The 15820-nt window shown below is 39.1% G+C and overlaps 3 protein-coding genes across 4 annotated transcripts in view; 2 read left to right on the forward strand and 1 right to left on the reverse strand.

Moving 5' to 3' along the window:
- Positions 1-6850, forward strand: part of LOC134867385 (ephrin type-A receptor 6-like) — a 135823-nt gene extending 128973 nt beyond the window's left edge. The window contains exons 14-18 of the mRNA XM_063887922.1: positions 1189-1338; positions 3458-3651; positions 3787-3799; positions 3933-4072; positions 4680-6850. Of these exons, the coding sequence (XP_063743992.1) occupies positions 1189-1338; positions 3458-3651; positions 3787-3799; positions 3933-4072; positions 4680-4794 (612 nt within the window). The 3' untranslated portion in view covers positions 4795-6850. The remainder of the gene's footprint in view (positions 1-1188; positions 1339-3457; positions 3652-3786; positions 3800-3932; positions 4073-4679) is intronic.
- Positions 6851-7828: 978 nt separating this feature from the next.
- On the forward strand, positions 7829-10107 carry LOC134867388 (ADP-ribosylation factor-like protein 6). 2 transcript variants are annotated; one of them, XM_063887925.1, is made up of 7 exons: positions 7829-8117; positions 8316-8366; positions 8488-8549; positions 8679-8747; positions 8829-8923; positions 9301-9430; positions 9909-10107. In XM_063887925.1, the coding sequence occupies exons 1-7, from the start codon at positions 7995-7997 to the stop codon at positions 9979-9981; spliced, it is 603 nt and encodes a 200-aa protein (XP_063743995.1). In that variant the 5' UTR covers positions 7829-7994; the 3' UTR covers positions 9982-10107. The 2 variants fall into 2 exon arrangements, with proteins under 2 accessions (XP_063743995.1, XP_063743996.1); XM_063887926.1 differs by lacking the exon at positions 8316-8366.
- Positions 10108-10429: 322 nt separating this feature from the next.
- LOC134867437 (F-box only protein 47-like) lies at positions 10430-15820 on the reverse strand. Its single transcript, XM_063887998.1, has 11 exons — positions 15811-15820; positions 15402-15611; positions 14855-15016; positions 14509-14585; positions 14170-14244; positions 13847-13955; positions 13490-13654; positions 12849-12998; positions 12575-12717; positions 12029-12188; positions 10430-11362 (listed from the first exon to the last, which is right to left on the reverse strand). Exons 1-11 carry the CDS (start codon positions 15818-15820, stop codon positions 11262-11264), a joined length of 1362 nt encoding a protein of 453 aa, XP_063744068.1. The 3' UTR covers positions 10430-11261.

The following is a 15820-nucleotide window of genomic DNA, read 5'->3' on the forward strand; positions in this document are numbered from 1 at the left end:
AAGGCAGGCAATGTGCTGAAACCATAAAGTTCTGGCAAAATGCATTCAGTATTTGCATTCAAAATGTTATGATGGCAATATTGACAGTCCAGCAAAGATAACTGTTGTCTTCCTTTTCTTATAAAGCCAGCTTTGCCTGTTTTAGCACTACAGGGCACAGATACAGTACAAATAGCTAAAGTACAGCACGTTACATCTCCTACTTATACTCGTATTCTAAACTCTTACTTGTTTTACTGTTGGAAATTCAGTCATTTGTAGCAAAAGGGCATTTGTGCAGATTTTCTAAAAAACATGCCTTTATTCTTCTCTCATTTGACAATGTAAAAAGAAATCTCAATGTAGTGCTTGTTAGATCATCTGTCCTTGTTCCAAAAAACTATCTAACCCTTAGTGCTTTCAACCGTAGTAACTATGTTTTTCATATAAGGCACATATAGAACAATGAGTTTATTTAAAACAATACACATGTCAGTTGTGAAAACAGTAATAACAAGGACACTATGTTCAGCCGTGCTCGCTACTTGCTGACTTCTCCTTGCTTTGTGGGAGAACCTCATTAATAGTGGAGCTAGAAGGCTTGAACTATGAAAGTTACAGGAGTAGAGTCAAAGCAACTCAATTTACAGACATGCACTTCGAGTTTACAAGACACTCCCTGCCAGCTGCTCTGTGGTATCACCACATTACAAAAACACTTACGTGCTGCTGTTGATGCTTATCATGTTTTATTTTCCAAAGTATGTAGTCGTTTACCCCAGATCCGGAAATGCACTTGGAACACTTAAATTATCCATTCACAGATTTTATTTGTAGACCATTGATATCAATATAAGCTTAAGACATCCGACAATTGAAGGCATCACATCACAATTGTCCTGAATTCTCCGACCAAACTCGGGAAAAATAAAGTTGCCTGAGACGGCAAAAACTGAAATGATGCTGTTTTGTAAACCTGTCTGAGCCCACGGTGACCTCCATTTCCTGGTTTGTATTGACGTTATTGTATGAAGGAAATGCTGTGTCTGTGGAGTTGCAGTTTAACTGTCTACTCCACAACACTGTTGTTGAAAGAAGTAAAGGTGAGGTGAGGTGAGGGGATAAACACAGAAAGGGTCAGAATAAAAGAGCACATGGAACAGAATTACTTTGATTTCATTTTACCTATTTCTTTACGTGTGTCTACAGGGTGGTAAGATCCCCATCCGGTGGACAGCTCCCGAGGCCATCTCATACAGGAAGTTCTCCTCAGCAAGCGACGCGTGGAGTTATGGCATTGTCATGTGGGAAGTGATGTCATACGGGGAACGGCCATACTGGGAGATGTCAAATCAGGATGTGAGTATTGTTGACATCACAACGGTTGTCTCCTGTTGTTTGTCACATGCTGAATAATTGACCCAGGAATATGTTCTTCAGAGAAACACAAAGAACGATATAGCAGTTTTCCTACTGATAACTAAATTAAAAAGCTTTCGAATCTCACAAACGCATCATATCTTAAATACAATGCAACTCATATTCAAGACCCTCTTTGTATAGGTTTAGAAGCCGCTCGATGATTTTGTGAACCTGTGAACCTTGAGTTTATTGTGAACATGAAAACCCTCCTGGTGTTTTACCTTTCCAGCAAACTATTCCTGAGGCATCTCACTGATCGTTCCTAGAGGATGTAAGAGATGCATTCATGTTGTTTCCACAATATTCCCCTCACAAGACGAGTTCTCTAGCCTCTAGCACTGCGGCACACCTCAATATTGACTTCTCAATTCACGTCCTGCTCCACTGAGAAAATTCTGAGTTTATTTTCCGTTATATCTGTTAAAATCGCTGCCCTTTAACCTGCTCCCAGACTGTTTCCTCGCATCAAAAGCCTACCTCTGAGAGAGAGGAGGGGAGCAACAGAAATGCTGGGGAGATATACCGAAAGGATGAAAAGGATGAGGGAGAGGGAAAGGAGAAAGAAAAGAGCATTGAAGGTCAGAGGTTCAGAGGACATGGTTCTGATAGAGGGGGAGTTTAAAGCTGTGGATTCAGTGTGGCTGAGCAACCCGCTGATCCCTGGGCTGTGGTCAGGGATTGAAGGGGCCATGGAGGAAGCAGATCCATCCCTCTCTCCGCTGAGTGTGAAAGCTCCACCATAATCCCTTCAACCCCTTACACATAGACTCGTACACATCCCTACACAGACACCCACACACACACACATTCACCAAGGTCCCAGGATTTGGGGAGGATTTGTGCTGTTTGGGGATTGCTTAGAAGTGCTTTCCAAGGCAAAAGGCCAGCCAAGCAGCAAAAGCAGCCAAACACTATCTCATCCTAGGCAGCCGCATACCGCTGCTCCATACAAAGAAACATGGATCTCTGGTTTCCCATAGACTCACAGATATGAAATGGAGATCTAGAGTATGGAGGCTACAGTAATATATGCTATCGGTTAAGATAAAAAAAGAAAATGGCACGTACGGGTGATACATGTTGGATCTGATTGTTAGTACAGAAGTAACAGAAGGGTTTACGCTCATGAATAAAATATCAAGTTTAAACTTATTTTGTATTACACAGGAAGTCAAACATGCCAGGGAGAGGTTATGTGAAATGTTAGGAGCTTACAAAAAAATGTTATATAATAATTTTACTCTGGTTCAGGATGCAGGCTTAAAATAAAACAATTAAGAGCCCTTATCTTTGAGTTTCTATGATTTTATCTTTTTTTACAATAGATCTGTATCAAACGAAAGTGGGTCATTTGAATAGGGTTACTCAAAGAAATAGATATTTCAGTTCAAAATGTAAAAAAAATGTCATTGTTGTTCGTCTGTTATTAGCCATGCCAGCGACTCTGATAGAAAATTGTCCCTGTCTTTCATTTCCAGTAAGATGACGGCTTCTCCTGCCTTTGATGAACAATATGTTAGCATTAGCACCTGGAATAACAATAGCAATTTTATGCAAGTCTACAATCTCACAGAATCGCTAATGTGGCTGTAGACATTCGTTTTTCTGACTCTTTATTAAATCTCCAGCTGTGAAACCATTGTGTGAAAAGTAATGGAATGGATCAGAAAAATCTGAAATAAAGGAAATATGAGTTTTAATTGTATGAAATACCTGGTTCAAGTTCATGATTTACAATATTCTGACATGTCATTTGTGAAAAGCTATAATTGACTTAAGTTTAACCTTAATTTTACTTAGATTTTCACAAAATAATTTTGTCATTACTTAGGTAGGATTTAAATGCAACCCCAGACCCTCAAACCTTGCATGCAATGAAAATCTATACAATGTCTATCAATGCTACCTGTAGGTTATTCAGTGACTTGACCAGGATTTCTATGTCAAGTCTTTAGCTAAACTTTCCAACCAAATAGCTCAATTTTCCAAGCTAATTAATTTCAAATACAGCAGCCACATTTACATCAGCCTTCATCACGTGTGATTGTCTCTGCAGGTGATTCTGTCTATTGAAGAGGGCTACAGGCTGCCTGCTCCGATGGGCTGCCCCGTGGCTCTGCACCAACTGATGCTGCATTGCTGGCAGAAGGAGAGGAGTCATCGGCCCAAATTCACCGATGTTGTTTCCTTCTTGGACAAACTCATCCGTAACCCCAGCAGCCTACTGCCACTGGTAGAGGACATTCGGAGGTACAATTAAAGACATCCTAGTATCAGGAAATGCTTTGTAAGGTTTTTGAGCAGAGGTCAGAGTGGTAAAATCAATAAAGTTAAAACTAACCATGAGCTGTGATAGAACATCAGTCCTAAATCCAGTCAAGTTAGGGTGAATATACTGGTTTATTCTTCCTCCTACGTCTCAAAATATGCGTCATTCAGTTTAAGCCATTAAGGTGTGTCATCCACTTCTGAGGTACTTTTGAAATACTGGCACGATCTGACATATTCTCTGTTTTATCAGTCTACCAGAGTCTCCGGGGGAGGAAATGGACTACCCAATGTTCATCTCCATCGGGGACTGGCTGGACTCCATTAAGATGAGTCAGTACAAGAGCAATTTCATGGCAGCTGGCTACAACACATTGGATTCTGTGGCAAGGATGAGTATTGAGTGAGTAGCAAAACTAAAACATAACTATAAAATGGCAAGAAATCTAATAGAATCAGCCTCTTAGCAGCAGTGTTGCTTAAAGGACACTCAAACTTTAACAAAGTTAAAGTTTAACAAGTTCAATTTACATGTTACAAGGGCACTTCAGACTGACAATGTTTCCTGCTTTTGTTAATCCTTAATCAGCCCTTCTAAATTACAGCTGCTTTTCAAGAGCTCATTTAACTATATTTCGATGTTACACTTCTGCACTTTTCGCAGCATTATGTGTGTTTACAATGTCTATTTTTAACACATTTCTAGCTTTTATGATTTGTATTTTTGTTCAATTTATCTTGTTTTTAACTATTATGTGTTATTGCCTATGTAAAGCACTTTACATTTTCTTCTGTGTCTGAAATTTGCTGTATAAATATACTAACCTAACAATAACCTTATATGACTAAGGAAAGTCAAGGGGAGGTTAATGGCACATTTGCGATCATATTGGCTTTTACCAGACAGTAAAGACATTGCCTTCAGGATCAAAGTTAATGAAAAGTCCTCGCAAGTAAGTCTTAAAGCGTTGTGTTTGTGTGTTTGTGTTTGTGTTTCCCTCTCGGCCTAGAGATGTGAGGCGTATAGGGGTGGAGCTCATCGGCCACCAGAGGCGGATCAGCAGCAGCATACAGACCCTCCGCCTTCAGATACTGCACGAACAGGAGAAGGGTTTCCATGTATGAGGACACACTATAACACAAGCTGGGATGGACAGATAGACGGATCAGAGGGAAGTGAAGTGTAGACTGCTGGACAGACAGTCTGCAGCCTGTGCCTGAGTCTTAAGGCCTCATACAGGAGGTCATTTGACAGACTACCACAGCAGACTTCCCCCCAGTCTCCCTCACATCCAGTAGTAACAAACTTTTCCTACTATATACCCCTTCCCCAGTATACCTGGCTTTAAAGACTGGCCCAGGCCCTCACTTAGGGGAATGTAATGCCTTGTTGCAGCAGCAGTACTTTGTGTGTGGAGCAACAATATCTAGAATTGTAGATTTGCAAACGTAATCTACTGAATCTTTTCTGACTTTTTTTCTTTTCGCTCGGAGTTATTTGCTCATGTAGCTGCTATCGGGTGTGCAATCTAAAGGTTTATAGAAATAATGTATCTTCAATACCTTTTTTTTGGGAGTTTGGATAATTTTGTCATGAAAGTATTATTTGCAATTGCTTTAGTTTACCCTCTCTCCAGAGAATCTGGTACGCTAATACTTGAAGAAAGAAGTAGGGAGTAAGAGATTTCATGAATGTTTAAAAAGTGTATAGACAATTAATCGATAATTATTATAATAACCTAATATCTATATATGTGCAGTCCTGTATGTGAAAGCCCTAGTAAATCTGGATCTTATTTAAGATGTTTTTATTTAAGATTTTTATCCAAATCAGCAATATGGTATTATGCAGTCACCTCAGTATCTCAGAGAGAGATGAAGAATTGTGCAATGAGAGAACTCTTGTTGACGTGTAAACATGAGGCCCACTCCTCATCCTCCACCTGATTTTATTCTCACATGCTCAGCTTGCAGAACTGGATCTGTTGCCTTCAGATGAATAACCATACAAGTCTATTCTGACCATGTTTAGCAATCAGTCTACTCACAGCTGTGCGATAAGCCTGATTTATTTTGGATTGTGAATGTTATACATTGCCTGAAAGTACACAATCTCCACTGTCTTAACATATGAATGTTCACAGAACTTAGATATAGATAGGAGAGTTTGAAAGGGTCAGGAAGTTCAACCTGGACTTAGAAGGCTTTTCAGAATTGCTTTCATATACATTCAATGATTTTTTTGCCTGCACACACGCTGATGCAGAGCACTTTTGCAACAGTGTGGATCTATGATGGCTGAGCAGTGTATTCTCCTTGATGAATTTCACAGAGAAATTCTCCTCTAGCCTGTTCTTAAATTGTGGCCATGTGAAGGTTGGGGCATTAGGGGCAGTATGGAAAACCCAGTGTACATAGACGTGAAATGAAAACTGTTGGATCCGCAGTAGATGATGTCAAGTTGTCCGATGTTTGCCATTAAAATTCAACATTTTACTTCATTCGCTAAGTCAGTGGTGAGTAGGCAGTGCTGCAGAATATAAGTAGTTAGCAGAGTTGGAAGCAGCAGAAGTAGCTAAAGCCTGGGGAGTTAGATTTGTGGGGTCAGTGCGGCCCAGCAGGGAAAAGTGAATGACTTTTAGGACAGCAGAGAGAGAATGAACATAAACAGCAGCATCATAACACTTCATGTGTCATTCAGCAGTAATAAACACATGCATGCACACACACACACACACACACAAATGAACATGAACAGAATGCCTTACAGTCTGATAACCATGCAAGATAGAAACACATTAAAGTGGTTAATAAGGACACAGGACCTAGCCATTACTTCGAGTATTTTTCCATATTTAAGAGAGTGACCACCGCTCTGCAGCTCTTTTTACAAAGTTGGGATTGTTGAAAAATGTCAAAGGCCAATGGGATCCAGAGATCTGTGCCTTTGGACTCAGCGTAGTTATGCATCCGGGCCTGCAGGAGTAGGAAAAGTGCACGCACACATCTAAACATACACATTTTTGCACACAAACATGCTCCCGTCACCACCCCTCTACAGAATAAGGAGAATATCAGATGCTGTTTGTTTAGCATGTTCTACTGCTGAGCAATGTTAGAACGTTCTTTTGTACAAAGTACAAGTATACTTATAATTCTTGTATTTTATTTTTCTATAATTTCCAAAGAGATGTTGTAGATCTTGCACACTGTAAGAGGCAGTTACAGCGAATATTTATTTGCAAATAAAGATGAACAGTTCTGGTGGTTGACTGCTCATTTACTTTTGTTTCCATTCATTCAAAGAAGTAAATTCTAACTCTTTCAGGTTGCCAAATGTCTTCTTCATTGAAGAAACATCAGAGGCAGTACACACATCGCCCATCTGTTTAATTAGCGTTTAATGAAGAATGTGTCAAATCTACAGTACAGTATATGATTTCTACCAGCTGTTAAACCTGACAACTTGCTGGAAGTCCAACACCGAACTGATGACCGAAGGAGGGAGCTGTTGTATGACTGACAAGCTTGAGGTCTGGCACGTGAGAAGTCCAACCTCCTGCTATCATTCCGAAATCATGATTTTACAACTCCAGAGCTTAAAATATGTCCATAAACATGTACGTGTTTATAGTGTCCACATTTTACTGTGACTGTCCTATCCATAGTTTCCCTTGCATTTCTTGGTGTGTAACAAGAAGTCCTGTTGGGTTTTTCTTTGAATTTATATGATTAGTGAGCTGACGCAGTTCCTTTTATACACATAGATGTGTTTAGCCTTGTGTGGTTGCACTTCTTGTACACACCAGTGTGTGTGTGTGTGTGTGTGTGTGTGTGTGTGTGTGTGTGTGTGTGTGTGTGTGTGTGTGTGTGTGTGTGTGTGTGTGTGTGTGTGTGTGTGTGTGTGTGTGTGTGTGTGTGTGTGTGTGACAGCACTACCCTGTCAAACATTAACTGAATTGCTGCAAACGACTGCAGACTTACACAACAGTTATATAATAGCTCCAATTAAGCAAGTAGTGAATAAGTGTATCAGGGTGGAGTCCTGGAAAGCTGCACACTCCATGGTCAGGTCTGCAGGAGGTTCACAGAGCTTAATTCGCCCTAATTGGATTACTTGTCACAAGCTGGGTTGCCCTGTTTGCGTCTCAGCTTGTGACTCTATTCACAGCAAGCACAAGGAACACACTGTCCACGGCTATGTTTATCCTTATTGTTTGTCTCTGTGAGAGTTATCTAATTTAGTTAATTTATTTCTTCCAGTAGATAGACTCTCTATGGGATGATGCGTTGACAGTAAAATAGTGTGACTTTAATCAAGTCTAATGGGGCTGCTGGATAAACTCTCAGGCTGGCTGGGCCTGAGGAAAAAAGAGGTCAACGTCTTGTGTTTGGGGCTCGATAACAGCGGCAAAACCACCATCATCAACCAACTCAAACCTTCCAACGTAAGTATTTAAAAACTAGGCCTTACTGTGAGGATTAAGTTATTTCCTAAGAACATTTGAGACACTTATGTTTTGTTGTCTGCCGTGTGGGTAAACAGTCTTTTTTTTTTATTGATATCATAATTATTTAGGGGAAATGTTGTGACTAGGCCTGTCAAAGTTTTTCAGTGCAATCATTCACGGATTGCTTGTTTTCAGCATTCGAATCATTTAGGCCCATTGTCAGCAGATTGGAAACATGTTAGTCAGGTAAAGCCCATATCATACTTTCCTTATATTATTTTCTTGTTGACATACTTTTGCCATTACTTGTCTGTTTCTGTGGGTTTGTATGTGTCTCTGGTATGTTTGTGTGTGTTGGTGAATGCAGACGCAGACACAAGAAATAGTCCCAACAATTGGCTTCAATATTGAGAGGTTCAAGAGTTCAAGGTAGAATTTTATAGACATTTAAAAATGTACATTTACTTGACTAGTTAATACATGAAATAGAAAAATGCCTAATGCACCATTATGTATCACTTACTGTAAGCTCTGATTTCCCCCCCTCTCTGCCTGCAGCCTGTCATTTACAGTCTTCGACATGTCTGGGCAGAGCAGATACAGAAACCTATGGGAGCATTACTACAAGTGAGAAACACAACATTTGCTCTTTAAATGTGGAAAACCAAAACAGTAATTTATCAATCATGCCTTCTTCTTCCTCCTCAGAGAAAGCCATGCCATCATATTTGTCATCGACAGCGGTGACAAACTGAGGATGGTTGTTGCCAAAGAGGAGCTAGACACTCTTCTCAATCATGAAGGTATATATTTATAATCATTATTTTATACAAATGAAATACTGACACTATTTTTCCTGCAGAAAGCCTGGTTTACATATACTGTATGTCTTATCCACAAGGCCTTTTTATAAAATGTGTTTTCATATTTGCTTGTTTTCACGTATTCTAAGGTTGAATAAAACCAGCTAGTTTTGAGTCCTCTATCATGGCAACAATTCTCTTATGGTGTTATTTTCAATAGTTAATGTACAATTTAAAAAATATTATTACATTTAAAATATGATATAAAATATTCCTGCATACTATAAACACTATAATCCTAGGATCATTATAGATCAACCAAAATATTAGTGTTTGCCGATGACCCTCTGAAATGTTTTCTCTCTCTTATTCTCCAGATATCCGCAATAGAAAGATGCCAGTTTTGTTCTTCGCCAACAAGATGGATCTGAGGGATGCTATGTCTTCGGTCAGGGTCTCACAGTTGTTGTCTTTGGAGAACATCAAAGACAAACCCTGGCACATCTGGTAAAACAACTGTTATTTCACACCAGTCTTCAGTTCATTTCTTCTGATTCTGTTTTGAAAAGAAATAGTTTTCCACCTCCAGATATATTGTTGAGTCGTGTGCTATGGCGGCTGTTATGAAGTCTTGAAGTCATTTCCCTCAGATGAAATACACTGAATTGAGCCATGCAACCTTTTGTGTTACGAGAATTAAAGCTTAAAGATACCTGGGAAGTTTACTCAATTCTTCCTTGGCCTTTTTCCAATACCTGCATGTTCATGGTCCAGGTTAAACATTATTAGGAGGCACAGCATTAGGCAGCTATTTGAAGGCCTGGTTAGTCATATACGTGTGTTTACCAGTGTGTATACTCATTAGACAGATGGAAAGCAGATGGATTAAGAGCTAGAAAGCTTTAAACATCAAGGGTCCGAAAAAAAGTCATGAGAAAGCGTGCAATGGGGAGATTAACTTCCTGTCATCTTCTTATTTTTTCAGTGCCAGCGATGCTATCAAAGGAGAGGGTCTACAGGAAGGGTTGGATTGGCTACATGGTAAATGTGTTCATTAAATGTACCATTAATACTGGATGAAATTACAAAAACAGTGCTACATTTATCTCTGAATTTCTGTCAATTTCAAAGTGCCGTCTATATTAAAACATGTCTTTATCTTCTTCCATAGAACAAATTTCACAGTAAGTATTCTAATGCGGGATCATGTCAATATGTAAAGTGGTTGTGCTGGTAGATTTCTTTTTGTAAGTCAACATTTTGTGGTGTTGCCTTTTTTATTTCAAACTTACAAATCATTCATATACAAAGAAAGCAAACCAGATTTCTTAAAATCTTATATTTTTCTCTTTTCAGAATACATCAAAACAATGACAACGTGAATAATTGAAATGCCTGTGACCATGGACGGGACGTGCACTCGGTAACTGGATCAAATGTGCTACTTGGATGATTCATGTTACTTGTTGTTGTAGGCCTTAAACTCCAATTTCAAATAGCCTACTACTTCCTGTGCATGCTATGACTTTGACATCCTGTTTCTTGGAAAACAAATTCCTGTAAAAAGATGCATTTGTATATGACGCAAAATCAAGCGCCACCGCCCGTGTTTAGTAACCTTTATATAGGTGCAGTCCCGATAATCTACTTTTTTTTTTTGTATACAGTAACATTTTTATTTTAAACTTTGCTTTTTTTATTCCATGACATAATCAAACCGATTTCATTAACTGATTTTGTATGCAGTCTGTGCTAAACATATTGTACTACTTGGAGGTTAAAAAAGGTTATTTGCTAAATGTGTGCTAGGTTTCAGTTTTTTTTTTTAAGATAGCCATAAAATACTGCCTTTAAAAGAAAACAAAAATGACAAATAAAAATGTAAAATACCAGTTTCATAAATTATGCAAAAATCATTGTATTACAGTTATATTTACAGAAAGGTTCAACGTGAATAAATAAACATTTTAATAAATAATGTTACTATAATAAATACATATTAAATAGTTTTTGAACATTAACATGCAATATGTTTCCAAAGAACAAGATTTTAAAACTTACGAAGGAATATAAAACTTGTAAAAAACTAATTGCTTATAGGTCATAACAATTTAAACAGCTGTATTTTCAACCAAGAAATGCAGGGTTTACAGCGTACAGAGAACTGTCAACAGAATTCCCCCTAGATATCCAAACAGTAGGCTTCCACATTCAAGTCTTTCTAATGTCAAAAAGGTTCATCTCCCTCTTTTGTTCACTTCTATAGTCAACCCTTTTCATTATTGACATTTTTTCGTTCCCACACTCATTTTCCTGTCACTTTAAATTTGCGCCGCTCCTATTTCAGGAAGATGTGGAGGAATTTAGTGTGGAAGCGAGCGCAGGAGTCCAGGAGGATGCTCAGGCTCTGGAAAGTCTCCCTGTCCTCAGGGCGGTTTCCTGAGAGCAGATGATGGTATTAGTGATCACTGTCGTGGTATTCAAACAAACCTTTAGGATGTGCAATAAGAATGGTGTCAAAACATAAATTATTTAGACAAATTATGAGTACCCTATATATTCCAAATGTTGGAGCTGTCAGACACATACAGAGGCAAACATCAACAAACAGATTTAAAAGCAAGCGGCTCGACACTGCAGGCAATTAAATTCCCCAAGTAGAAGAAGAACAAGATAAGAAGATATACTTTATTAATCCCTTACAGGGATTTTTCCCCACTCTGTAGTGTTTACACACTTTACACACAGTGAGGATACTTGCACAGATGATATACATGCACAAACACAACCACACACATGCAGGAGAACTAACAACCTCTCTACCAGGCCTTTTCTCTACATAAACAGAATACATACATCATATCAATCCATTAAAATAGTACGTTACAACATCTATAAACATATAGTATATTTTATTTAGTAACTATTTACATCTTCCTTCCACCTTACATGGGTTGCACTGTCAATATTATGTCATTCCTTTGTTTCTTTAATCTTTTATTATCTAAATACTTTCAGTAGTGTTTCTTCAAGATATCTTTTTTGGTGTCAAGTCTAATGAAGAATTAAGTTAAATTTGCGCCCTAGGAAGCTCTCATACCTCACCTGTTACAGAAAACTCGAAAAACTCTCTGGTGACATCTGAAAACATGTTCTCCAGTTGTTGAATGAAGCAGAACCGTTCCGGTGGCGTGCTGAAGACCTTGCAGAGGTTCTGCACCATTTTCACCGCCCAGGACATGTGATAGCCATCCTTCTCACACACCTGAGGAGGAAGGCAAATCAAGGTAATCAAGTATTAGATCACATCCAGTCAGGAGAACCAATGGCAAACATCATTTTTTTATTTATTCCCATTTTTAGGGCTGACGTGTACATTTAAACTGCTAAGGCAACCACAGGGAGAGGTTTACAGAATAACTAATCAAACTTAGCACTAGGACAGCACACGTGACTCCATTTTATTATAGAAGATAGACCTGTCTGCCAATTTGTCTTCCTAGTGCGGTTGGGTCAGGTTTTAGCTCCCTCAAGAATCAGCAGATATGGCAATATGAGTCAAAACCACTAAGCGTACCAGGTAAACCTTAAATGAGGATTTAATTGAAACCAATTTATTTTAGCTGATGGTAAAATAACCAGTACCCTTACCAGTATGATGTACACAAGGAGTCTGGAGATCTCCAGAAGTCGTCCATTGACCGCCTTGCTGGCTAGCACAGTGTAGCAGAGACTGCTGCCACACAGCACCAACAGACGCGCCACGTTCTCCACATGCCACGGCTGAGGAATGACTGCATGTGCGGAGGAAGAGGAGGAGGAGGAGGAGGAGGAGGAGGAGGATAATCCAGTGTACAATCAGTGACACCAATATGTTGTCTATAACTGGCAGGAAAACATTTGAGAAAGAACTGAAGTATGTTACCAATGAGTTCCTTGAATATTGCCACCAGTGAATTGGAATTCTGGCCTTTCACTTCTAGTTTGCTGAAAAGCAGCAGGATGGCTCGGGCGAGATCCCACAGAGCGTTGTGAGGCAGACCCTTCTCCACCAGATCCTGCCACCCCATGGTGCCTGCAAAGAGGAGAGAACCTCACTGACTGTGTCATGTTATTACCACATCACAATGGAGAAAAAACTACAGGAAGCTGAACTAAACTAAAGTGTTCCAACTTCAGTGTAAGCTGCCCAGGTCAGAGTCCAACAAGATAGGTTGTTCATTTGGGTGACATTATACAACTATATTTTGCTTTTAACACTAAAACATCTTGTTGTTCAAACTCCTCATCTTTCATTGTACATTTCAATTAAATGTCAACACATTTCAGCATAGTTATCAACCACAGGAAACTATATATTTTCTGGTGCCAAAAAAAAATAATTCAGGGCTATGTCACCACTAACTGTGATGTGTTTTTTTTAAATATTGCATAGCGCTTACTTTTGGAGAGGAAGATAACGGTCTGATCATGTTGTCATGTAAACAAATCCAGAAACGTCATTCTCAAGACAAAAAAATACATGAACTGATCAATATGTTCTCTTAAAGTTAATTAAACACAGACCCAGAGGTCCATAGAGGGTTAACAGTAGGTGTGCCTGGCTGACCAGGGGCCAAGGCTTCAGGAGTTGCATCAGCCAGAACTGACTTTCGGCCTCGTTGGACCACGGGTCCAACAGAACCTGACGGCAGAAGAGACGGAGCTGCAGCTTTTGGTACCACCTCACACCTGAAGGCCAGAACATAAATTAGACATGTTTTTTTTAGGTTTTTATGTCAAACTCAACTGGAAAAGAACCAGTCACTACAAATAAGTTCGTTTTTTAGTCATTCAATATCAGACATTTGTTGTAATTTTCTCCACAAAAGACAGTAGGTCATCAGAATTATTTAAAATGTATAATAATCACATAAAACACACCTGGCTTTCCAGTGACGACTATCTCTATTTTTTGCAGCAGATGTGTGAGGTCACACACAAAGTTGAACACTCTGTGACACTCCAGCTCATCCCACCCAGCGATCAGTGTCTGTAAAGTATCCAACAAACAAACAGAGAAGAGTGTGCTTAAATCTTTTCAAGCACTGGAATGGGACACAGAGATAAAGAAGATTCACATGATGATTTTACATTATATATTCTGCTTCAACCTTGAGTTTATACCCACAAAGCCATATTGTGATTGTGAAAAATCCAATTTTCAGTTTAAAGCACAATAATCTGTATTTCTATGAGGCCCTCACCTGGAGGAAGACTCCGTAGCTGATGAAGCCAGTGCAGTCTGGTTTCAAGCACTGCTCCAACATGAAGCAGGGGATCTAAAACAGATTATTATGTTTGCCTCATCATCACATAGGTTATGAACAAATGACATCAGTACTGAATAATGTGTCATTTCCATGACAACATTGCAATGTGCAGCATTACAAAGGATGTAAAGAAATGAGGCAACATCTTCAAGTATAATCTATCAGGCAAATTACATATTTTATCCAGGTATGATTGCATAGCTTTCGTTGTTGTAGCATTTAATATCTCATATTATGTTATCGTTCTTGTCCTCTCCCCTGTCCCTTTCTTACCTGTGAAAACTCGCTAAAGATAAACTTTAACCTGTCCTTTGTTGGTTGCAACAGGGTACATCTCTTGAACAACAAACCTGGCACATTCAACACAAAAGCATAGTATCACATTAAAATAAAATACAAGTTTGTATCTTTCCTATACCTTCATTTGAGGGTAGCTTATCCCTAGTGTTGTGTGATGATCATTTAAATATATGTTAAATACTGGAAACGGCTATCAGTGATCTGGATGCCATTGATCAACAGGTTGATAGCAAAAGATATAAAAATCCCAATTAAGTCTACACTGAGGAGAAAAGCTATTCAAGGTAAAACCTTCAACCAAATATACTTTTCCACTGACCCAGGTTTCTGTAGTGTCCAATAGTGGATGTCTGTTCAGGGAAAGTTGAGGGGTGAAAGCTTTGAATGATCTTGTTATTCCTCCAGGCCAGGGTGGAGATGTACTCCACAACAGATCTAGTGACCTCCTTGGACACCATGCTGAACATACTGATCTCCAGCACTGACAAAAACACACATTTTCATCACATAAATGTCCAATATTGAAATGTTCACAATCTACCCTGCAGTATACAAAGTCATTAAAACTAGCTGCACCTTTTCCAGCTTTGCTAAACACATTAATTCATCAATATTTCTAATTAAACCATATGAAAGATTACTCTGAAATTGGGCAAATTTGCACAGTATGTACTTTTACTTTTGGTACTTTAAGTATACTTTGATGCCAATACTTTAATACTTTTACTTGAGTAATATGTTGAATGCAGGACTTTAACTTACTGAGCATTACAACAGTGTGGTACTTGTACTTTTACAAAAGGCCCAACTCTGATGTGCTTTGGAAGCCATGATACACTGAGGTTAAGGTAACTAGTTGCACATACCGGACAGTTTATCCAGGATCATGTGGTACACCTCTGAGGGGAGCCTGTGGAAGAAGCATCCGCCGGTGGGGCACTGGCTGCGGGTCACGATGGTCCTGGTGGGCCGCGGCTGGGGCCGGTGAAGATTGCTCTTTGGTGAATTGTGAGTCGATGTGTACTTCCTAACACTTCTGGAGGTTCTTCTCACCATTGCCACCACCCCTAAATTGACTGTGTTAAACAAGATATGGCTTAATTTGACTTGAAAGTAAAAGAAAAACTCAAGCTGCTAGCCTCACGTTAGCTAAAATAAAATGGCAAATCAGTATACCTTGCTAACCTAGGTAGCTTAAATTCTAATCTGAACTCCCGAAAACTTAAATAAGCAGTATAATTTCGGTTTTAATAACCTTTAGGTTCATGTATTCACCGACATACAT

This window comes from Eleginops maclovinus, chromosome 7 (genome assembly GCF_036324505.1).
Source record: "Eleginops maclovinus isolate JMC-PN-2008 ecotype Puerto Natales chromosome 7, JC_Emac_rtc_rv5, whole genome shotgun sequence".
Taxonomy (NCBI): Eukaryota; Metazoa; Chordata; class Actinopteri; order Perciformes; family Eleginopidae; genus Eleginops; species Eleginops maclovinus.

Bases quoted from the DNA above. Each gene is read 5' to 3' on its own strand.
- LOC134867388 (XM_063887925.1), top strand. From the start codon at position 7,995: ATGGGGCTGCTGGATAAACTCTCAGGCTGGCTGGGCCTGAGGAAAAAA. The intron at 8,550-8,678 runs GTAGAATTTTAT...CTCTGCCTGCAG, and splicing joins GAGAGGTTCAAGAGTTCAAG to CCTGTCATTTACAGTCTTCG. The intron at 9,431-9,908 runs GTAAAACAACTG...TTATTTTTTCAG, and splicing joins GACAAACCCTGGCACATCTG to TGCCAGCGATGCTATCAAAG.
- LOC134867437 (XM_063887998.1), bottom strand. The intron at 14,586-14,854 runs GTCAGTGGAAAA...TGAATGTGCCAG, and splicing joins TGGACACTACAGAAACCTGG to GTTTGTTGTTCAAGAGATGT. The intron at 12,999-13,489 runs GTCTGTGTTTAA...TCCTCTTTGCAG, and splicing joins AACCCTCTATGGACCTCTGG to GCACCATGGGGTGGCAGGAT.